The following is a 22,281-nucleotide window of genomic DNA, read 5'->3' as shown; positions in this document are numbered from 1 at the left end:
ACCCCACCTGAGTAGCTTTGGAGCCCATTATGGAATTCACTCTGTAGACCAGGGTGGCCTGGAACTCACAGAGGTACATCTGCCTCTGCCTCCTGAGTGCTGGGAGTAAAGATGAGCACCACCAAAGCTGGGCATGCAGCTTCTGTTTCCACATATAGATTCATTTCACAAGAGCACTCACCTACACCAGGTGTCTCTGAGACAAGATGCCAGAAGAAAGAGGTGAGCGTAACCCACCAAATCACAGGTACCATAGACGTCAAGTCCCTGTTCAACCTTTGCCATGCAACACACACACACACACACACACACACACACACACACACACACACACACACACACACACACACACGATTTCTAGGGGATAAGGCTGGCAACAATTAGTTTTTTTTTCTTTTTGTTTTTTTGTTTTGTTTTGTTTTGTTTTTATTTTTCGAGGCAGGGTTTCTCTGTATTGTTTTGGAGGCTGTCCCGGAACTTGCTCTGTAGACCAGGCTGGCCTTGAACTCACAGAGATCCTCCTGCCTCTGCCTCCTGAGTGCTGGGAGTAAAGGTATATGCCACCAATGCCTGGCACAACAATTAGTTTTATTTCTTATTTCCAAAGAGGCATTTACCATTGGCTGTTTGTCTCCTGGAGATAACTGATCCTTGTCTGGGTTGGAATAGCTGGGAGGTGTCTCTTCTGATTCCAAGTCTCAGAGAGGAGCAGGGCTGGAATTCTCACAGATGCCCATCACACTGGCTACAATGCTGAGCACAGGAGGACAGATCGTCCCCTGGGGTTAACTTGCCACTCTCTGAGTTGGACAAGCTGGGAGGTGTCACCTCTGCTTTCCCAGCCTCTTCTCCGGGTAGAGAAGGGTTGGAACTCCCACACATGCCCATGACACTGGCCACAAGGGCAGTTCCTGCAGAACCCAAGAGGACTTGAGATGACGTGGACAGTCCAGCGGCTCCTGTGGAAGAAACAAAGGATGAAATACATGAAATGGGATGAAACTATGGGTTCAGAGAGGGTCATAGTTGGCAGGGTCACTCAGGATGGCCTGAGGTACAGGTCTCACAATATCAGACTTATTTCAAAACGCTACAGGATGTGTGTCTAGCACAGTTACTTTCACAAGGAACTGTTCCCTGCAGGAATTCTAGGGGAAATCAATCCAGTGGGATAACACCTCCTCTATAGGGAAGAAGGCTGGACCCCAGGTGGAGGTTTGAACCCCAGGTAAACTGGTCAGGGATCCTCCCCTCCCTCCTCCACCTCCCCTGACAAAGCCCAGAAGGAAGGTAAAGCTGGAACTGAGAATCTGGGTCCTGTGCTGCCCTCCCTCTAGTCCTCCTGCCATGACACTTACCCACTGACTGCAGAGTGGCCACCAAGCCACCAGCCGCAACTCCACCCCCATTCGCAATGGCTGACAAGGACATCATCTTAGCAGCTAGAGAGGAGGCAGCAATTCCTGTCCCTGTGAAGCCCACAGCACTCAACGCGGGGGGCACAGCAGCTACAGTCATGGCTGTGGGAAGAGCAGCTGTGTCAGGTGATTTGTGGAAAGGGAACCCCAACATACTGGGTCAAACATGGGGGACCTGCTGGGGTCTGGAGGAGGAGGGAATGAGCAGAGAAGCCTGGGTCAGGGCTTTCCCTCTTCCCTCTAATGTCTCGGCAGTGAAGCCCAGAGAGCAAATGTGGAATATGAGGCAAGAGGCAGGCTTGAAGCAGACGACCAGGCAGGAGTCAGGAGCCAGGGAACATACGAAGAGATAGATGTTTGTCCCTGAAGATGGAGTCCTGGGCTGGCTCTGATTGGCAGCAAGAACTTCAGGTTAGGTGAGTTTGGGACCTCAGTGTCTGCCTTGGTCTAATGCTGGGATCAGAGAGTGGCCCAAAGTTACTGTTTACAGAGGATCACATCTCTCCAGGAGACAGCAGATGCTGGGGCTGGAGGAGGCATCCCAGAGCCCTTCTGTGTCTCCACTGAGCAGCACAGAAATGGTCCCTGCATACATTGTCCAGTCCATCCCTACTCTCTGCTTACCTCAGCTCTGTAGCCCTCTAGGGCATCTGTAAAAGAGCTGAAAAGCTCATTTTCTTTCAAGGAAGCAATTAGGAGCTCAGAGGAGTTTGCATGCATTCACCAGGCCTAAGGTGACTAATCTCACACAAGGCGGTGTGGACCTGCAAAAGATGTGCCCTGTAACTGCTTACCCTCCCTCCTTGCTTCAGGTCCTTCTTTCTAGACACTTCCTCCATCCCATCTTCACCTTTGCCCCACCACCTCCAGGGAGGCCTGCTGGGACAAGATGGGCATCCTCCTGGCTCCCTGCATACAGGCAGGTCTTGGCGTAGACTGGCACCCTTCCCTGAAGATACTTACCTCCCCCAAGCACAGCAACAGTAGCCTTGGCTAGAAACAAAAAGAAAATCCTGTGAGAGGATTGCCACTGTCCCTTGCCCATCCAGCTGACAGGAAGGAATGAGCCCTGTCTGTCCTTCCCTGAGAGAGAGGACACAGGTGCATCTGTCTGCCCTGAGCAGGGACTGGAGCTGGATTCTGGAGACCTCTGAGAGCTCACATGCATGTTGCTCTTTTCTTGGGCATTTGCATGCTTGCTGTGTGCCTGCTCTGGGGAAAGGTATCCGGTGTTATCATTTCTTTTCTCTACCCCACAAAGCAGGGTAGGTTCAGTGAAAACTAACCAGCTTATATCCCCAGCCACTTTCTACTTCATTTTGGTTTGAGTGACTGCCGTGACCTCCCTGAAAAAAAAAAGTGAAAAAAAGAACCCTATTCTGTAGAGAGAGATCTTAGGTACCCGTAGCACTGACAGCACCTGTTTGGGTGTGGTCACAGCTAAGTATAACGTGTGAGGGATAAGAGCTGGGGGGAAAGAGATGCGTTCTCTCTTGGGGTTCCGGCTGGGTCTCAGAGACAAGCACAGTGCTGACCTTAAGTTCCCGGCTTCTCATGTAAGAGGCTTCTCCCTAATAAAATGTCATATGACATCCCTACCCTGTGCAGTACTATTCTTGTGGGTCTTGCTAGACACCATGTGGTAGCCCCTCTCAGTGAGCACAGAGTACTGGAGCTGTAATTAGGAGTCCTGCCTGACTGATGCAGGGCTAACCCTCCACTGATAGGGAGCAAGACAATATGATGCTTTTGAATCCTTAAAGCCTAAACCAGTGACACACTTCCTCCAACAAGGCCACACCTCCTAAATCTTCCCAAATACTTCCACCAACTAGTGACCAAACAGTCTTTGAGTTCCATTCTCAGTCAAACCACAACAGCTGTCCTGGTGGTTTCTTCCCTTCACAACAGGCTACTAATTGATTAGAAGCAGGGTCAGTCTTTGCCAGTGTGTGTTATCAGAATTTTGAAGCTCAAATTCTAGTTAGTCTTAATAAAAAGCCAAAGACATATATTGGGTTAAAGATGAAGATCAGATAAGCAAAGCAGCAAGCTACTAGTAAGTTCTCACCTGTACCAATGCTTAGACCCAGTGGGTGACCCACTGAACCTCAAACTTCTCCAGACTGCATTGCTCCTCAGACTTCACAGCATTGCACCAAACCTCAGACCACACTGAGCGCCTCCCTGCTCAGGCCTTATATTCCTCTATAGTGTTGGGATTAAAGGCTTGGGATCCCAGTTGCTGAGATCACCCTTGAGTGAGCTCTGTTTCTCCTTTAGACTCGATCAATTTTATGTAGCCCAGGGTGGCCTTGAACCAATAGAAATCCGTGTGCCTTTGTCTCTTGAGTGCTGTTTTTAAAGATGTGTACCACCACTGCCTGGCCTCTATGGCTAAGTAATGTGACCTGCTTTGCACTCTGATATTTAGGTTATTAGGTGAATAAACAATTCACCTCACTCCTTGGCCCCTCAGGGGGGCAGGAAATTTCCAATTTACAGAGCTGTACTTCATTGTAGGGTCTACGTGTAGTAAGTTCAAGCATCTGTGATGCAAACATGTTTTCTGAATGTTACTTTCTTTTCATTTTGGTTTTTCCAGACAGGGTTTCTCTGTGTAGCCTTGGATGTCCAGGAACGTACTCTACAGACCTGGGTAGCCTCGAACACATAGATCTGCCTGTGTCTTGTAGTCATGGGCCACCAATGACTGACTGAGAGCTACTTAAGAGACATGTTTGGATGAAGTAAGGCACTGATTCATTGTTTACTCCTCCAAGAAGCCTTCCCAGATTCCCCTGAACAGAATTCATTTCTCTAGACATGTAGCATCCATCCTGAACCATATTTAGGTACATATGAACTCAGCTCCCAACACTCTAGACCCACAGACATCACACCAGATCCTGGTCTCCTGCAACTATAAGGACCAACTCTGTAGTTGGTGAAAGACCCCCAGAGTGGGGAGACCCTCACTCAAGTCTCGGGATAAGCCGATGCCCCAATAATTCAAGAGAGACCGTTCTGTGTCATAGCGGCCTGCAGAGTATTCAGGCCATGTTGGAGGTCTGTAGTCCCGGTACCAATTCCTGCTGCTATGCTCAAACCCAACATTACTGCTAAGGTGAGGGATACCGGTTTCCTCTTGTCCCTTTTTTGGTTATAATCATAGGCATCTATGACTGTCTCCTCGGGGTGGTAGTAGATGGAGGAACCAGCTGAACCATAACACAAAAGTCTCTTGACTGGTTAAACACAACAGTAGAGACACAGGGGGTAAGCCCAGTACTACACACCCACCAGCTATTGTTACTTGATAACAGATAAGGGTTGGTCTCTGTTACCATAATGGTTGAGCTGTTGCAGAGGTGTTGGTGGGAGAGAGGTACTGTTCCTAGGCATAATCCTGAGCCTGAGGCTTCAGTAAGGGTGAGCTTACTTTTGGGAGCCCCAGGAACATTGATTTGGATCTGTCACGGAGGTGATGGTACCAGAGATGGCAGTTCCCTTGTAATAAGGAGGACGAGCAGCAAGACCTAATCTTCTGTGGTGAGCAGGCGACATAAATGCAGCTTAAGAGGATCACCAGTCCGTTCCAGCTTCCAGGAGACATCTTGGGTTGCAGGAGGGGCCGCTTTGATGTGGGATGCATGGATCCAACCTGGGATGCCATCAACCTTGATGGCGGTAGGACTTGTCAGGAGCACCAGGTAGGGTCCCTTCCATCTGGGTTCGAGATTGCCGGATCGATGACGCCGGACCAGGACAGAGTCTCCCACTTGGAACTTATGTGGTACAGCTGTGGTTCCCGGTTCGTATGCTCCTTTAAGCTGTTCCCAGGCACCCTTTCTGACCAGTTCAAGAGCCTTTAAATGAGCTAACAGGGGTTGGGAGAAAGAGGCATCAGGATCAAGTACCCCTCCTGCTTCTGGCAAGGGGGGCGGTCCCCCATGGAGGAGCTTGAATGTTGTGAGTTTAAATTTCCCTGGGGTGTTCCGTACTCGGAACAAGGTGAAGGGCAGGAGGGCTGTCCAGTCCTTTCCACCAGTCTCTAAGGTTAATTTAGTCAAGGTCTCTTTTAATGTTTTATTTATTCTTTCTACCTGTCCTGATCTCTGGGGTCCATAAGCACAATGTAATTTTCAATTAATCCCCAGTTGGGTGGCCAGGGCCTGACTATTCTGGGCAACAAAGGCAGGACCATTGTCTGATCCAATTACCTTAGGGATGCCGAATCGTGGGAAAATCTCCTCCAGTATCTTCTTTGCTACCACATTGGCTGTTTCCCTCTTTGTAGGGAAAGCCTCTACCCATTCTGAAAAGGTATCTATGAAAACTAATAAATATTTGCTACCATATTTTGCTGGTTTAACTTCTGTGAAATTGACCTCCCAGTATGCTCCTGGCCTGTCTCCCCGGAGGCGTTTTCCGGGGGCACCTAGGTGATGTCCAGCATTGGTTAAGGCACAGACCTTGCAATTCTGAACTACTTTTTGGGCAATGTCCGAGAAGCCCATGACATGATAATCGGAGTGACGTATGATGTCCTTCAGCTTCTTTGTCCCTAGATGAGTTAGTTGATGTAAATTGGTGACATGATGTCGTCCCCCCTCTTGGGGTAGTTTGGATTTGCCATCTTCTGTCTCAGCTACTCCATAGGGGGAGTAGCCATGCACAATTTTTAGTTTCTCCATCTGCTTATGATCTTCAGGGGTATACCTGAAGCTAGTTTCTCTAATGTCATAATAGTCTTTAGGTTCCTTAGTTTTTTGTTCAGCTGCGAGGATCATAGCTCCTTGAGCCGCCTGCTTGGCAGCCATGTCAGCCATTTGATTTCCCTTGGCTATGACGTCTTGGCCCTTTTGGTGGCCAGGACAATGTATAATGGCCAGTTTCTTTGGCAAATGTATGGCCTCTAACAGGCTTAAGATTTTTTTTATTTTATTTTTAATGTCCTTTCCAGCCGATGTGAGTAACCCCCCTCTGTTTATAAATTGCCCCATGTATGTGAGCGGTGGCGAAAGTGTACCTGCTGTCCGTGTAGATGTTGATAGCCTTTCCTTCTGCCAGCCGCGAGGCTTGTGTGAGTGCGATCAGCTCAGCTTTTTGGACTGACGTTCTCTCAGGTAAGCTGCTGGCCCAGATGGTCCGCTTCTGTCTACTACCGCAGCCCCAGCTCTCCGCTTACGTTCAACCATGAAGCTGCTACCATCCGTGTACCAATTAGGGCACCCTGGCCATGGCTGATCAGTGAGGTCTTTCCTGGTTCCGGTTTCTTCTGCCAGGATGTCCATACATTGGTGTACCGGTAATGAGTAGTCTGTCTCTGGCAGCAAGGAGGCGGGGTTTAGGATAGCCGGGGGTGCAAGCAGCACTCTCTCAGTTAACAAGAGGCTCTGATAGTGAGCCATGTGGGTGTTGCTCATCCAGCGGTCAGGCGGTTGTCTGATGATGCTTTCCAGGGCGTGTGGGGCTACCACTACAGTCTGTTGACCTGAACGGAGCCAAATCTCGATGGAGGCCTTCGTCGAAGAGAGTGGGGGAGTTTTTGAATCCCTGAGGCAGACGTGTCCAAGTCAGCTGTCCAGCCTGTCCCCGATCTGGGTCTCTCCATTCAAAAGCAAAGATCGCCTGGCTTGTAGGATGTAGTCTCAGGCAAAAGAACATGTCTTTCAAGTCCAGAACCGTGTACCATTGTCTGTCAGGAGGGAGAGAACTGAGCAGGTTGTAAGGGTTAGGGACAGTAGGGTGGATTCTTGCACCCTTTTGTTAACTTCTCTTAGATCTTGGACTGGCCAGTAATCATTGGTGCCTGGCTTCCTAACTGGCAGCAACGGAGTGTTCCAGGGAAACTGTTAAGGAACCAGAATACCTAGTTGCAGGAGTCTTTGGATGTGAGGTCTGATACCCTCTCGGGCTTCCTTGTTCATAGGGTATTGTCGTACCCCAATGGGGGTTGCATCAGTCTTTAGGCTTACGACGATGGGGGGCACCCGTTTGGCCTCTCCCATGCCCCCCGTCTCTGCCCATGCTCTGGGGAACCTCTCTAGCCATGTTCTCCCCAGTGTCTTGTCTGGTGGGGCCAGGGGCTCATTAATCTATATTCTTCCTCCAGTTTTAAGGCCAAGATCATAGAAGTGGGAGTCTGCCAACTGACTATGGTTCCTTCTGAGGAAAAGTTTCTTTGGGCTTTTAGCTTAGACAGCAAATCTCTCCCCAATAGTGGCATGGGGCTCTCAGGGATGATGAGAAAGGAGTGAGTTACTTGACCTTTTCCCAGATCAACCTTCCTGTTGGTGGTCCAAGAATATGGTATCTGGCCAGTGGCCCCAATTACTATGGTTTTTTATCTTTTAATTTTCCCAATGGTTTCTTTAAAACTGAAAATTCTGCTCTGGTATCAACAAGGAAGTCCATAGGGGTCCCCTCCACAGTTAGGATTACCCTAGGCTTGGGGAGGGGGCCCGAGCCCCGTCTCCCCTAATCATCTTCCTCTAAGGTGAGGACCTTGGGTGTCTTGTGTTTCTTCTTGGGGCAGTCCCTTGCCCAATTTCCCTTTTCCTTACAATAAGCACATTGATCCTTATCTAAAGGCTGCCGAGGGGTTCCTTCAGGGTTCCGAGGTCTCCTTGGCCCTTCATTACCCAGGTACCCTGTCTGCCTAGTTCCTTCTTCCTTCCTATGAGCTTCCCTGTTGCCTACTATTGTGGCCAAAATCCTAGTTAAGTTTCTTTCTTGCCTTCTATCTCGTCTATCCTGTGTCTCCTCAGCTTCCTTCTTTTCTCTTTCTTTTCTTTCTTCCTCAGTCTCTCTCTTATGTCACACTTTCTCTGCTTCCTTAACTAGGTCTTGCAAAGATAATGTTTGCAGACCTTCCAGGCACTGTAACCTTCTCCTAATATCAGAGGCAGACTGTCCAGTAAAAGCCATAGCAACTGCCGCTTGCTGACTCTTGGAAGCATTCTGAAGTTGAGTTGGTTGACCATTGATTCCAGGCACATTCTTCCACGCCTCCAAAAGTATTCTCTCTCTTTCCTCAGTGGTGAAAAGAACCTGCAAAAGCTGTTGACAATCATCCCAAGTAGGCTGGTGAGAGAACATGAGGGACTCCATCAGACCTGTAAGGCTTGAGGGATTTTCTGAAAAAGGGGCATGGTTAGATTTCCAATTGTAGAGGTCGGCCGAAGAGAAGGGCCAATACTGGAGTAATTGCAGCTGGTTAGGGTTCTCTGGTGGGGGGCCATATACACTCAGAGGCAACGCTGTAGTTGAATCTGGACCCTCAGGACTCTGGGCGCATCTGCTCCTGGTCCCAGCGGCCCGTCCCTCTGCTGGTCCTCCAATGGCATCCTGTTGAGGATTCTGAGGGGGTATTAGGAGGGGATAAGGGGGTGGGATACTAGGCCATTCTGGAGGCTCCTCAATTTTGGGATATATCTTAGGAGGAGATGAGATTGAGTCTTATTTGGCGGTTTAGACTCCGCTATTTTCTGCTTTCGTTTTTTTTTTTTTTCCATGTTGTGGAGTGCCAGGACTCAGGAGCCTGGCTTACTTATCTGGGTTCAAGTTTTTAACCAGGACAGAGGATCTTGCGCCAGATCTTCCCAGACACAAATATAAGGTCCTTGGTCAGGGTAAGGCCCTGGTTCCTTCTGAAAAACCATATTTTTAATGGCAGAAATCACAGTAAGGTCAAGTGTACCCTCTGGAGGCCAGCCAACATTGTATGTTGGCCATTCTGAAGAACAAAAAGTTCTCCAAGGTCCCTTCTTAACTTCTACAGACAGGTTGCATGCCCTCGTTCTAATTTCTGTCCAGTGGTTGAGAGTTTGACCAAGAGGAGTACTGACAGTCTGTCCCATTGTCCAAGTCACACAAAAGAAGACAAACAGAACACTCAAAAGACAGAGAAAGCCGAAACCAGAGCCCGCCTCTTGCTGGACTTTCAACACCAGGAAACAGAATCAGACGGGGATGCAAAATCTCTCCTTGGCACCCAGATGGGAAATCTCCGGGCATCCTCGGACTTCCCTCAGACCTCCTGGGATGTCTCCCAGGGCAACAGTCGGTTATCTCCTGACACTCCTGACACATCTGTCGATAATTCTCCCCTCCATCCCGGATAAGGGAGTTTGTTGCTCTCATGAGCGCGGACAAAAAGTACCAGATTCAGACAGCCGGCAGACAAAGACACAGACAAAGACAGAATCTTACCTCCAAGAAGGGTCCCCAAGAATTTGGATGGTCGCAAACCCCCAACTGAAAGACCCCCAGAGCTGGGAGACCCTCACTCAAATCTCAGGATAAGCCGATGCCCCCAAAATTCAAGAGAGGCCGTTCTTGCTGCAAGCACACGAGGTTGATTCAGGGAACCAGTGCACTGGGGCCGAGCTCATGACCCTCTCAGGGGCAGATGAGTTGGACCCCCAGTAACTGCAGTCGGGGGTTTTTTAAAGGGAGAAACCGAATGGGGGAGTTAGGCAAACATCATAAAGGATGAGAAGTTAAATGATAGCTTATGTCTTAACAGGAAGGTCATCTCAAGCAACCATTCTTTGGGCATTGTACTTAAACATTGAGCAGGAATGTGGTGAGCTAGTTCCTGGATCTGGAAGGGTTATCTTTTAAGTTTATCTTGAGGTCTCCGGTTTCTCAGGAGAGGGCAGAAGGGCAAGTCACTCTGTGATGGGCTAGTCACTAGGGGTCTAAAAATGTTGAGTTGGGATCTCTCACTGGTAAGGCCAGAATGTCACAGGTAGCCTGGAAAGCTTAGCCAGCTCTCTAGCTTCTTGTGGATAAAGACAGGAGAATGAAAGCTAGGCTTGTACAGGCAGAAACTGAGTGGCAGAGGTGGGGGTTCTACCTGGTGGGGATGTGCACCCAGGGCCTCAAGAACAAGGTTGGATGGCATTTATTTTCCTCTTGTACTGGCAAGCATGGGAGGTGGTTACCAGGCAGCTTGGGCCATGAGATAGGAAGGCTCTCCCCCCAATAAACGGCTGCTATCTGCCTGGTTGCTGGCATGCCAGCTCCACTGACAGACACAGGGCTAGGCAAGCCTTTTGCGGGTGATAAACTTCAGCCTGGGCCTCTTCCCATCATCACAGCTACTTCCCTATTGTTTGCAGAGCTCTGAATCTTCTTTCTATTTCCTGTCCCTAGCAGAAGGAAAAGCCCTACAATTCCTCCCACCCAGGGCCTTGGAACAATGATCCTTTCAGGTCAATGAGGAATAATACTGACAGGCAAGGCAGTTTTGGCCAATAATTCCAGCACTCAGGAATCTGGCAAGAAAATTGTCACAAACTTATGGACAATCATCCTGGGCAACAATACATAGTATCGCCTGAGCTAGACTGAAGTATAGAGTGTGCCCATCTTCAAAAGGGGAGGGAGACAATGTTACCTTCTTCTGAGCCCATTAGAACACTTTCAGGAACTTACCATTGCAAATGGTTCCCAATTGAGGTATGAATGCATGCAATGAAATTCTACTCAATAAAATTGTACTGATCTTATATCATCTACTCCTGTGGATTCATTAACTATCTGTATTTCTGACAATCTAAATGGAAAGCAAGCTGTGCCTTGTCATCTTTCTCCACTAAGAATCATGGCCCAAGGAGGAGTGTCTGACATGCAGGGCCACTCACCTGCAGTGGGACAAACAGCCAAGACAGAGGCAGGGCATGCCGATAGGATGGTGCCAACCTTCAGTGCTCCCAAGGATGATCCAAGTGCAGATGCTCCAGAGCCCAGGGCAGTCTGGGCTAACAGGTTGAGCCCTGGTGGGAGAAGGTCACAGTTCAGGAAGGGGTCAGAAGCCCAACCCCCAAGAAATGCCTGCTGTGGAGTCTAGAGAACCCATCCCACCGAGCGTCTGCCCTGGGGACAGAAAGGAAAAGAACACTAGCTGCACAGAAGGTGGTGTATGGATTTAGCAGTCAGAGTCTCCTGGGTTTTTCTAAGGGCACTGGGGATAGTAAGAGCCTCATTCTTAGTGTGAGAAAAACAATGGAATGAACCAATGCTATCCCTTGAAAACTAAGAGCCATGCAAATGGTAAAAATTGTCTGCAGAAACACACACAGACACATACACAGTGACAGCAATGGCTGAATTTGGGATTGAAAGAGAAGATATCTGTGAGGAGAATCAATGAATTAAAATGGAGAGGAAGAAAGACAGAAGTGAACTTTGTTGAAATCAACACCCTGACTTGTAGATCCAGAAGGACAAACAGGAAGAAAAGAAAAATGGTGAATTCTTGTGGTAAATTCAAGGACATGAGAACAGAATACAGGATACAGCCGCAGACTCCAGGTCTCAGAGAAAGACCTTAGGAAGCATGTAGGTCTGAGTTTTTAGGGAATCAAAGCCCAGGACCATGCCAGCATCTTACCTCCCTTAAGCTTTCTCAGAGACAAGGGTACCATGGAAGTGTGACAGTTTTAAAGTCAGGATGCCGCACTCTCCATAACTATCTCCTCACTCCCCATTCTTGACTCTTACTTATTGGTCACTCACCCTGTGAGCCAGCTAGTATTGCTCCAGAGACTGCCCCTCCAGCTTTGGCCATGGCTGCTGAAGCTGTGATCTTAGAGACAAGAGAAACCACCAGTGTGCCTGCTCCCGACAATGCCATGGAGCCCAGTAGAGATTCCAAAAGGACCCAAACCTGTGAAGTGGAGTTTAGATTAGGAGATTGGGGACCCAGAGCTGGATTTCCACCAACCAGCATGAAAACCCTGAGCTCCAGCGAGGATAGAGCACCTGGTCATAATTGTGGATCTGTCCCCTGTCTTGGGGTGCAAGATGCTGTACCTGTTAAATTCATGGGGAATCAGGAACCATTTCAGACACTACAAGTGATTTGTTCCATGGCTGATGGCGTCTTCATGAGAACAAATGGGGGGTCAGAGAGGGACTGTACACTGGTCTCCTCTCAGCCTTCAAGGGCGTTTGCTGAATCACCCCATCAAAATTCTCCTCATCAAAACCCTAAGACTAGGGGTTTCAGGAAACAGCTGTTTCTCACTTGGCCTTACCCAGTATAGATTTCCTGAGTATACTGAAATCACACCCACCACCAACCACAGCTCTACCCTCCCATCCACCCCTACCAGATCCCGGATGTGTTTCTGGGAAATTCAGTTCCTTTTAAGTGCAAAAATCCAATCCTGTTTGATGACATACCGGGAGATGCAAGGCAGCCAATGAAATAAGTTTCGTTTTCCCCAGCTCTCTCCAGGCCTGAAAAATCAATTTTGGATGAAGATACACCCTGGGTTCCAAGGTAGCCAATGAGATAGGTTTCGTTTTCCCCAGGTCTCTCCAGTCCTAAAACATTCCACTCTGGAGGAAGACACACCATGTGATCCAAGGTAGCCAATGAGATAGGTTTTGTTTTCCCTGCTCTCTGGTGTCCTGGAAACCGACTGTGGCTGAAGAACAAAGCAGTGGAAGGCAGCCAATCAGATAAGTGTCCTTTTTCCTGCTCTATCTGATCTTTGAGTTGCAATGAATGTCCTACTATTCTGTAGCAGAGGACTTCTGAGTGTTACCGTGTTTGCATTGTATTATTACATATTACTTCTTTGCCAGGCTTTTTGTTTGTTTCTTTGTTTTAGTTTCATTTCTTTTCTTTTCCTCCCAGCCACTACAGTGATGTGGTAGAAACTTGAAGTAATAAAATAGATGTGTTGTGCCCACTCAGAGAAGACCCCAAGGCTTTAAGGAGCTTAATGACACCGAATGCAAGTACAAGAAGATCCAATTATTTCCGGAAAACCAGCTAGCTATTTAGGGCTCAACTCCGACTGGAGAGTTGATCCCTGAGCCACAAAAGCAAGGCACTTTTAAAGAAAAACAGGATGGGGGAGGGGGAGTCCCAAGGTTACAAGTCCCAGCCTGCAGGGTTCCCATGGCTATACACATTACTTAGTATACCAGAGGTTATCAGGAGACTTGAAGGCATTGAGAAGATAGGAGGAGGAATCCTGAGGCTATAAGTCTCAGTAGGGTTTCCACAGCTACAGAGATTGCTTTGCACACTAAGTTTTTATATAAAGTTATCTCAAGACAAAGGACCTTGAGAAGACAATGACTGCATTTGGTTAGGTAGAATTAATTGACACATGTGTGGTCTGGGATTCCATGGCCAGAGCACACCCTAAGATTGTGTGTAAGGGAGTAGCTGCCCATGGGATGCTGTTGCTGCTGTTCGTGGGTCTGAGTTTCTGATCATGTAACCCCCCTCACTTAGTAGAGAAATTTTATTCTTCTTCTTATGTTTCACCAGATGCTATGAAGATTAACTAATAATCTTACTTAGGAAATATTAAGTTACACTAAGTAGAATTTATCTAAAGGAATGCTGCTTTCAATATGACTAGAAGGTATGTGATATATAACCAGGTCTGTTATAGACTGTACAAAAAGAAAGGCTATACCATAAGTGATGTTTAGAGTCCCTGAGAAAGTTTCCAATATTGTTCACCAAGATTGACACCCCTTCCCCAATTAGGCCACATTCCCACAACAACAGGAGACAACCCTGACTCCCATTCCCACACTAAAGAACATCCTCTTAAGGGCAGCTCAAGGAAGCATTGCAAGGTCCCAACTGTCATTGAGTCCTGGTCTGCCAACAAGTCCCCTGACCTCTTATCAGCAAAGGTTTAATTCTGCAAGTGGACCAGATAGACACAGCCCATGGAGAACCAGCTTCTGGGCTGTGGGCAGGCTTTGGAGGAAGAGTACACATTGTTGTAAAACTAACACTTTATTTTTCTATTGAGATTAGGAAAAAAAGAAAAAGCACCAACTTTCCTGATGATTTCACTCTTTATTCCCTCATGTTGAATTCTGTTGTCTCTGTTTGCTCTTCACGGCTTATAACGACCAACAAAATCTTTCAGGCATTACACCTGAAGGTCACATACCATTTTTAAGTAAAAGATAGCAAAAGAGTTGTAATAAACCCAGATAAATAATAGCTAGGAAGAAATAGACTTAAAAGCCAGACATTCTTGGACTGGACACTATTTCTATTTCTTTACAAAGAGTGATTGTCCAGGGGGAGAGAGGGAGGGAAGGATGGAGAAAGAGAGAGAGAGACAGAGAGAGAGAGAGAGAGAGAGAGAGAGAGAGAGAGAGAGAGAGAGAGAGAGAGAGAGAGAGAGAGAGAGAGAAGCTGAACCAACTCAGCTGAGAGGCCCCTGGCACAAGAATTGTAGGGCAGGGATTGGGGGGCAGGAGCACAGAAGAGTTCATATGGCACTCTCCAAGGCACGGTGACATTAAAAGTATTTTAATAAACTAAAATGTGTTTTTCCTTCCTGAATGTTACCCTGATCCTAGAAAGTGTAACTGGTAACTCTTTGTAGGGGCTGTGAAATTAGTTTATTTTTTGTAGTCCTGGACAGTTAGAGAATCTTCATTCCCAGTGGTGAATGTGAAGAACAGCCATAAAATTGAGGTTAATAATTTGTGCAAAGAGTTATTCAACTGACCTCCCTTATCATCTAGACCTGGCACTGCAATTCAGTTGCTTCAAAGTATTTACCCTGACTCAACAAATCAGACCACTGGCTACTTGTAAATAAGATTGTATTTTTCTGGCAATAGTTTATTTTAAAAACCATTAGCAAGGCACCCGGTCTAATCTAAAGCTACCTTGAAGTTTAAATAAGTACACACTATGTGGCTATCTTGGCATCTGGCAAAATACAGCTGTTTTCTTAAGCTGTACTCCAAGACAGTTCTTAATGGAAACTTACAACCCTGAGTTTGGCAGTATCTCTTTGTATTTATTTTATTCATAAAAGCTCTGTAGAGCCTAACATTATTAATATCAATTGGACAGTACAGCTAAGGAGAAGCCACCTCCATGACAATCCATAGATAAAAATGAGCAGTATATTGGGAATGTTTTCATGATATCATGAGATACACACACACACACACACACACACACACACACACACACACACACACACACAGTGGGGAATTCCCTATACAGATTTGGAAAGAATGCAATTAGCACATGTAAAATCATAGACAAAAGTAAAAGATATTCTGGAGTCTGTATTTCTCCTAGGCTTTGCAAAAATGAGTTTCCTCCATCAGAAAGTTTTTCTGGGGGTTGACACCTAGAATTTTAATTTCACTTCTATAATAAATAATGGGGATGGAGAGATGGCTAGGTGGTTAAAAGCACTGGCTGCTCTTCCAGAAGATGTGGGTTCGATTCCCAGCACCCACTTGCTGCTCACAACTGTCTGTAGCTCCAGTTCCTGGGGATCTGATGTCTGCACACCAATTCATATAAAATAAATAATTTAAACAATTAAAAATATGATAATGGCCTGTGGCAGACCTGGGTAGCAAACATTTGAAAAGAACAACACTATGTACTTAGGAAGTATCTCTGTCAATCTCTTCACTGAGTAAACCTCCCTTGTGCTCAAGGGGCCAGATTTGCAGACTCCTGTCTCAGTTAAAGTGTTCACAGTGTACACTGGGGCTGGGACTGAAAGAGACTTAAAGATGACAGCATGTGTGAAATGCTAAGCCTACGCTGTAAAGAAAGAAGCAGGGAAATCTTCTATTGGTAGCCACATCCTCTTTGTGCATTGCCTGTTGCTATGGAAATGTAGCTTAATTGGAGGGGTGTGTATCAATCTTGGTGAACAATTTCAGAAACTGTCTCACTGACCCTAAACATCAATTGTGGTATAGACTTTTCTTTTTCATTGTATGTATCCAAACTGGATATATGCCATGTAGTATCCAGTCCTACTGGAAACAGCACTCCTTTACTGTAACTTACTATTTCCTAAGCAAGAGTATTAGTAAGTCTTCATAGCGTCAGTTTTATTACTTCGAGTTTCTACAGTATCAGTGTCATGGGTTGTGTGGAACAACCCTGGCAAAGGAGTAATATGAAAAAATACATTTCAAACACCTCAACACTCAGAATGCCTCAGTTACAGAACACTAGGCAATCTTCGAAACCCAGAAAGACCTGGAGAGAGCGTGGAAAATGAAACCTATCTCATTGGCTGCTTTCCATCACCCTGCATTCTTCAACCACAATGGATTTTTCAGGACTGGAGAGAACGGAAAAAACAACATCTGTCTCTAATAGGCTGCCTTGGGCCACTGGGTGTGTCTTCAATAAGAGTGGATTTTTCAGGCTTGGAGAGACCAGTGAAGATGGAAAACAACTCACTGTCTGCCATCCATCTCTAGGTATGTATTCAGTCACAGTGGATTTTCCAGTGTGAAAAGAACTTGATTTTCCAGAAATGCATCCAAGATAAAGGGTGTTGTGGGTGGGAGGATGGGGCTGGTGGTGGTGGTGGTAGGTGTCATTTCTGCATATGCAGGAAATGTTCTTTGGGTAAGGCCAGGGGAGAGACAGCTCCTTTCTGAAATCCCTAGCCTTGGTGGTAAGGGCCCTTAGAAGTTGAGAGGAGGAATGAAAGACAGCATGAGACTCAGGAGGCTAATCCAGGCTTGGAGTCAGAGAGCAAAAATGTTGATTCCTGCTTGCCACAATGTCCTGGTGGACATGTTTCTTCACTAGTGTCCTGGAGGACATGTTTCTTCATCTCTAAGACAACTTAGTGAGCTGAAGATTAGGGGAGACTGATTTTAACTCTGTGGGACAGATTAGACCCTACTTTCCTAACAGGTTTTGCCCTGTAAGATGTATAGCAGGATAGATCTGTTAGTATAGTAATATACAGTTAAAGGTGGCTACTGCTGCTGAGCAGGTCTTGCCTTGCTCTAGAAGTTTCTTCAATGACATGCTCACACATTTTTCTTTTCTCTTCTTCTCTGTCAAATACGATTTTCTGTTTTACTTGTTGCCTATTCCTGCATTTTCTGAATGTAAACATTGATGTCCAGTGCTAGATACAGGCTTATTTTGTATTGTATGCCTAACTGACAGGCCTCAGTTGAACCGTGGGATACTTGTAGTTGGAAAATATGGAGACTGACAGAGAGAATGCGTTAGCATTCAGATATAGAGGACCAAGACACAGAGGACCATGGCTAGGCATATTTTTTATGAATACTTGAAGTCTTAAAGAAATTATACTGGGATCCAGACATTGATTTTGCAGGGTCAGGCAACTGGATGGTGTTCCTGTATTTATTGTCTTTGTGTGTTTTTAAAATCTGTGTCCATTGCCAAAGTTGATGTTTTAAATGTGTTCAGCATTTTTATAAAGTGATTTGTTTTTGACACATTAAAGATGGCTTGAGTCTTGTTTAAAAATAAGCAAAAAACAAACAAACAAAATGTTGGGAGGAGACCTGTGTACAGTCGTTCTCCAACCTTCCTTTTGTTCTCCTGAAGGCACTTATCTTCAAAGGTATGTCCCTAGAAGGAAGGGACCCAAAGCCCAGACTGCCCCTGTAGGCTAGAAGGTAGGAAAGATAAGCTCCAAGTGTTATGAGTAGCATAGTGAGAGCAAGCCATTTGTAAGCAGCCGGACCTGGCTGGTTTGTGCCTAACGTCCTTGCCATGGAACCTTCAGCCATGGAGCAAATCACTTGCAGTCTAAAATGGTTCCTGCTTCCCCATCTATTTAACAGGTGCAGGATGTTGCACCCTAAGGCTGGTATAGGCCCAGTGTTCCCACCAACTCTGACCAGGTGCCCTATCCACCCTGGAGCCTCACGTTGGTTGGTAGAAATCCAGCTCTGGGTCCCCAAACTCCTCCTCAAAACTCCACTTCTTTTCCCAGGTGTGTGTCCTGTTTGGAACCTCTCCATGGCATTGTTTGCAACAGGTGCACAGATGGCCTCCCTTGTCTCAAGGATAACAGCTTCGGTGGCCATGGTCAAAGCTGGAGGGGCAGTCTCTGGCACCATTCTAGCTGGCTCACGGGGTGAGTGCCCATGGAAGGTTCTAGAAGGGGAGTAAGGGATTGTTATGGTGATGCACTATCCTGCCCTTAGCAGCCCACTATCACACATCCATCATGGCCTTATCTCTGGGAAAGTCTTGAAGGAGACAAGAACTCGGTATGGTCTTGGACTTCGAGTCCCTAAAATCTCAGAGCTATGTGTTTCATGAGGTCCTCCTCTGTGAACTTGATTCCTGGTGTCTGGAATTCTGTTCTAATGTCCCAAGAATTCATCTTTTTTTTCTTTTGCTAAATTTTGTCCTTCTGGATCTATAGGCCAGGGTGTGGATTTCTACAAGTTTCTCCACTTCTGTGCTTTCTCCACTCTGTGCTTTATATTTTCTCTTCACAGATGTCTTCTCTGTCAACCTCAAACCTCATCCTTTGGTGTCACAGGATGTGTGTTTCTGCAGACAATTTTTATCATTTGCATGGCTCTTAGTTCTCAAGGGATGACATTGGTTCATTCCATTGCTCTTCTCACACTAAGAATGAGGCTCTTACTATCCTGTGCCCTTAGAAAAACCCAGGAGACCCTGACTTCTAAATCCATTCACCACCTTCTGTGCAGCTAGAGTCTTTTCCTTTCTGTCCCCAGGGCAGATGCACGGTGGGACTGGTTCTCTGGACTCCACAGCAAGCATTTCTTGGGGGTTGGGCTTCTGACCCCTTCCTGAACTGTGACCTTCTCCCACCAGGGCTCAACCTGTTAGCCCAGACTGCCCTGGGCTCTGGAGCATCTGCACTTGGATCTTCCTTGGGAGCACTGAAGGTTGGCACCATCCTATCGGCATGCCCTGCCTCTGTCTTGGCTGTTTGTCCCACTGCAGGTGAGTGGCCCTGCATGTCAGACACTCCTCCTTGGGCCACGATTCTTAGTGGAGAAAGATGACAAGGCACAGCTTGCTTTCCTTTTAGCTTGTGAGAAATGCAGGTGGTTATTGAATCCACAGGAGTAGATGATGTAAGGTCAGTACAATTTTTTCGAGACAGGGTTTCTCTGCATTGTTTTGGAGGCTGTCATGGAACTGGCTCTGTAGACCAGGGTGGCTTCAAATTCAGAGCAATCTGCCAGCCTCTGCCTCCTGAGTGCTTGGATTAAAGGCATATGTCACCAGTACCCCTGCATAGCAGTACAATTTCAATTGAGTAGAATGTCATTGCATTCATTCATACATCAGTTGCTACTCTATTGCATTGTTAAGTTCCTTGAATTTTTCTAATGACCTCAGTAATAGATTACATTCTCTCCCTCCCATTTCGGAGATGGGGCTCATTGTGTACTAAGGCTAGCTCAGGAGATACTATGTGTGTATCCCAGGAAGATTGCTCTTAAGCTTATGGAAATTATCCTTCCATATTCCTGAGTGCTGAAATTGTTGGTGCAAGCCACCCTGGCAGTCAATATTATTCCTCACTGACCCGAAGGGATCATTGTTCCAAGGGCCTGGGCAGGAGGAATTGTAGGGATTTTCTTTATGCCGGGACAGAAAATAGAAGATTCAGACCTCTGCAAACAATAAGGATGTAGGGGTGATGATGGGAGGAGCCCCAGGCTGAATTTTATAACCCCCATAAGTTGTGACAAGCGTGGTGGCCATCAGTTGAGCTGCCATGCTTGCAACCAGTCTTTCTTTGTTTTATTTTGTTTGAGCCTGCCCTGCAGTGCGGGCAGAAAAAAAAATGATAGCAAGAGACACCCTTCCCCAGAGCAGGCTCACAGCAAGCATGCAAAATATCCAAGAACACAGCAAATCCACCTGAGATATATGAGTTCTCCAGAATCCAGCTCCAGTCCCTGCTCAGGGCAGACAGATGCACCTGGGTTCTCTCTCTCAGGGAAGGACAGACAGGGCTCATTCCTTCCTGTCAGCTGGATGGGCAAGGGACAGTGGCAATCCTCTCACAGGATTTTCTTTTTGTTTCTAGCCAAGGCTGCTGTTGCTGTGCTTGGGGGAGGTAAGTATCTTCAGGGAAGGGTGCCAGTCTACGCCAAGTCCTGCCTGTATGCAGGGAGCCAGGAGGATGCCCATGTTGTCCCAGTAGGCCTCCCTGGAGGTGGTGGGGCAAAGGTGAAGATGGGATGGAGGAAGTGTCTAGAAAGAAGGACCTGAAACAAGGAGGGAGGGTAAGCAGCCACAGGGCACATCTTGAGAAGGTCCACACCGCCTTGTGTGAGATTAGTCACCTTAGCCTGGTGAATGCATGCAAACTCCTCTGAGCTCCTAATTGCTTCCTTGAAAAAATGAGCTTTTCAGCTCTTTTATAGATGCTCCAGAGGGCTGCAGAGCTGAGGTAAGCAGAGAGTAGGAATGTACTGGACAATGTATGCAGGGACCATTTCTGTGCTGCTCAGTGGAGACACAGAAGGGCTCTGGGATGCCTCCTCCAGCCCCAGCATCTCCTGTGTCCTGGAGAGATGTGATCCTCTGGAAATAGTAACTTTCGGCCACTCTCAGATCCTGTCATTAGACCTAGGCAGACACTGAGGCCCCAACCTCACCTATACTGAAGGTCTTGCTGCCCAGGACTCCATCTTCAGGGACAAACATCTATCTCTTCCTGTCTCTTGCTCCTGACTCCTGCCTGGTCGTCTGCTTCAAGCCTGCCTCTTGCCTCATATTCCACATTTGCTCTCTGGGCTTCACTGCCGAGACATTAGAGGGAAGAGGGAAAGCCCTGACCCAGGCTTCTCTGCTCATTCCCTCCTCCTCCAGACCCCAGCAGGTGCCCATGTTTGACCCAGTATGTTGGGGTTCCCTTTCCACAAATCACCTGACACAGCTGCTCTTCCCACAGCCATGACTGTAGCTGCTGTGCCCCCCGTGTTGAGTGCTGTGGGCTTCACAGGGACAGGAATTGCTGCCTCCTCTCTAGCTGCTAAGATGATGTCCTTGTCAGCCATTGCGAATGGGGGTGGAGTTGCGGCTGGTGGCTTGGTGGCCACTCTGCAGTCAGTGGGTAAGTGTCATGGCAGGAGGACTAGAGGGAGGGCAGCACAGGACCCAGATTCTCAGTTCCAGCTTTACCTTCCCTCTGTGTTTTATCAGGGGAGGTGGAGGAGGGAGGGGAGGATCCCTGACCAGTTTACCTGGGGCTCAAACCTCCACTTGGGTCCCAGCCTTCTTCCCTACAGAGGGGGTGTTTTGCCACTGGATTGATTTCCCCTAGAATTCCTGCAGGGAACAGTTCCTTGTGAAAGTAACTGTGCTAGACACAGATCCTGGAGAGTTTTGAAATAAGTCTGATATTGTGAAACCTGTACCTCAGGCCATCCTGAGTGACCCTGCCAACTATGACCCTCTCTGAACCCATACTTTCACCCCATTTCATGTATTTCATCCTTTATTTCTTCCACAGGAGCCGCTGGACTGTCGATGTCATCCAAATTACTCTTGAGCTCTGCAGGGTCTTCTCTCATGGCCCGTATGATTGGCATTTGAGATTCCCAGTCCTTCTCTGCTCTAGAAGGGAACATGGAGGTAGAGGCTACACTGTCCAGTTTCATCACCCAAGAGAAGTTAATCCCAGGGAAGAGTCTTCCAAGGCCAAGTGCTCAATTGGAAATAAGAAATAAAACCAATTTGTTGCCAGCCTTATTGTTCCCTTAACATCATGTGTGCTGTTTGCAGGGTGACGGCTGCTCAGGACCCTATCTCTCTGATTCTCACGTTTGGGTGGGTTAGGCTCGCCTCCTTCTCCCACATATTGTCACAGAGACACATGGCGAAGGTGAGTGCTCAGGTGGAATAGATGAAAAGTGAAAAACAGAAGCTACCCTCTGCCCTGATAACTCTGCCAAGGTCACCTCCTGAGTGGCTCCTACCTAGGTGGGGTGTTGACCTCAATGACCTCTAAGATCATGGCCATGTGGGGTTGGCTCAGGCCCTGTGAGGACTTTTAGCATCGCGTCTGCTGTGTCCTGCTCATCTCAA

General features: G+C 47.2%; 2 protein-coding genes and 1 long non-coding RNA gene across 9 annotated transcripts; 1 reads left to right on the top strand and 2 right to left on the bottom strand.

The window, feature by feature from the left end:
- Positions 1 to 567: 567 nt before the first annotated feature.
- LOC121139264 (interferon alpha-inducible protein 27-like protein 2) lies at positions 568 to 12,749 on the bottom strand. 5 transcript variants are annotated; one of them, XM_040742579.1, is made up of 6 exons: positions 12,618 to 12,749; positions 11,949 to 12,099; positions 11,075 to 11,206; positions 2,382 to 2,411; positions 1,359 to 1,520; positions 568 to 959 (listed from the first exon to the last, which is right to left on the bottom strand). In XM_040742579.1, the coding sequence occupies exons 2-6, from the start codon at positions 12,064 to 12,066 to the stop codon at positions 724 to 726; spliced, it is 678 nt and encodes a 225-aa protein (XP_040598513.1). In that variant the 5' UTR covers positions 12,067 to 12,099; positions 12,618 to 12,749; the 3' UTR covers positions 568 to 723. The 5 variants fall into 5 exon arrangements, with proteins under 5 accessions (XP_040598513.1, XP_040598512.1, XP_040598514.1 ...); XM_040742578.1 differs by lacking the exon at positions 12,618 to 12,749 and adding an exon at positions 12,246 to 12,564; XM_040742580.1 differs by lacking the exon at positions 12,618 to 12,749 and adding an exon at positions 12,470 to 12,488.
- LOC101823293 lies at positions 4,170 to 8,615 on the bottom strand. Its single transcript, XR_005876168.1, has 2 exons — positions 6,451 to 8,615; positions 4,170 to 5,298 (listed from the first exon to the last, which is right to left on the bottom strand). It is a non-coding gene; the product is annotated as an uncharacterized LOC101823293 (long non-coding RNA).
- On the top strand, positions 12,678 to 21,939 carry LOC121139263 (interferon alpha-inducible protein 27, mitochondrial-like). Of its 3 annotated transcripts, none has more exons than XM_040742574.1 (7): positions 12,678 to 12,717; positions 16,533 to 16,676; positions 18,185 to 18,328; positions 19,045 to 19,176; positions 20,276 to 20,305; positions 21,146 to 21,307; positions 21,707 to 21,939. In XM_040742574.1, exons 1-7 carry the CDS (start codon positions 12,693 to 12,695, stop codon positions 21,787 to 21,789), a joined length of 720 nt encoding a protein of 239 aa, XP_040598508.1. In that variant the 5' UTR covers positions 12,678 to 12,692; the 3' UTR covers positions 21,790 to 21,939. The 3 variants fall into 3 exon arrangements, with proteins under 3 accessions (XP_040598508.1, XP_040598511.1, XP_040598509.1); XM_040742577.1 differs by lacking the exon at positions 12,678 to 12,717 and adding an exon at positions 13,794 to 13,819 and having other exon boundaries at positions 16,573 to 16,676; XM_040742575.1 differs by lacking the exon at positions 12,678 to 12,717 and having other exon boundaries at positions 15,874 to 16,676.
- Positions 21,940 to 22,281: the final 342 nt, after the last annotated feature.

This window comes from Mesocricetus auratus, unplaced genomic scaffold (genome assembly GCF_017639785.1).
Source record: "Mesocricetus auratus isolate SY011 unplaced genomic scaffold, BCM_Maur_2.0 Super-Scaffold_15014, whole genome shotgun sequence".
NCBI lineage: Eukaryota > Metazoa > Chordata > Mammalia > Rodentia > Cricetidae > Mesocricetus > Mesocricetus auratus.
The sequence above is the reverse complement of the archived record's forward strand: the minus strand, read 5'-3'. Positions and strand labels throughout refer to the sequence as shown.

What these genes read in the sequence shown, in the direction of transcription:
- LOC121139264 (XM_040742579.1), bottom strand. Translation starts at nt 12,066, where the DNA reads ATGGCATTGTCGGGAGCAGGCACACTGGTGGTTTCTCTTGTCTCTAAG. An exon ending in GGCTGTTTGTCCCACTGCAG is followed by an intron (nt 2,412 to 11,074) that starts GTGAGTGGCCCT and finishes TTTTGTTTCTAG; the next exon opens with CCAAGGCTACTGTTGCTGTG. An exon ending in TGTTGCTGTGCTTGGGGGAG is followed by an intron (nt 1,521 to 2,381) that starts GTAAGTATCTTC and finishes CTCTTCCCACAG; the next exon opens with CCATGACTGTAGCTGCTGTG.
- LOC121139263 (XM_040742574.1), top strand. Translation starts at nt 12,693, where the DNA reads ATGAAGATACACCCTGGGTTCCAAG. An exon ending in GATACACCCTGGGTTCCAAG is followed by an intron (nt 12,718 to 16,532) that starts GTAGCCAATGAG and finishes TGGATTTTTCAG; the next exon opens with GACTGGAGAGAACGGAAAAA. An exon ending in TGTTGCTGTGCTTGGGGGAG is followed by an intron (nt 20,306 to 21,145) that starts GTAAGTATCTTC and finishes CTCTTCCCACAG; the next exon opens with CCATGACTGTAGCTGCTGTG.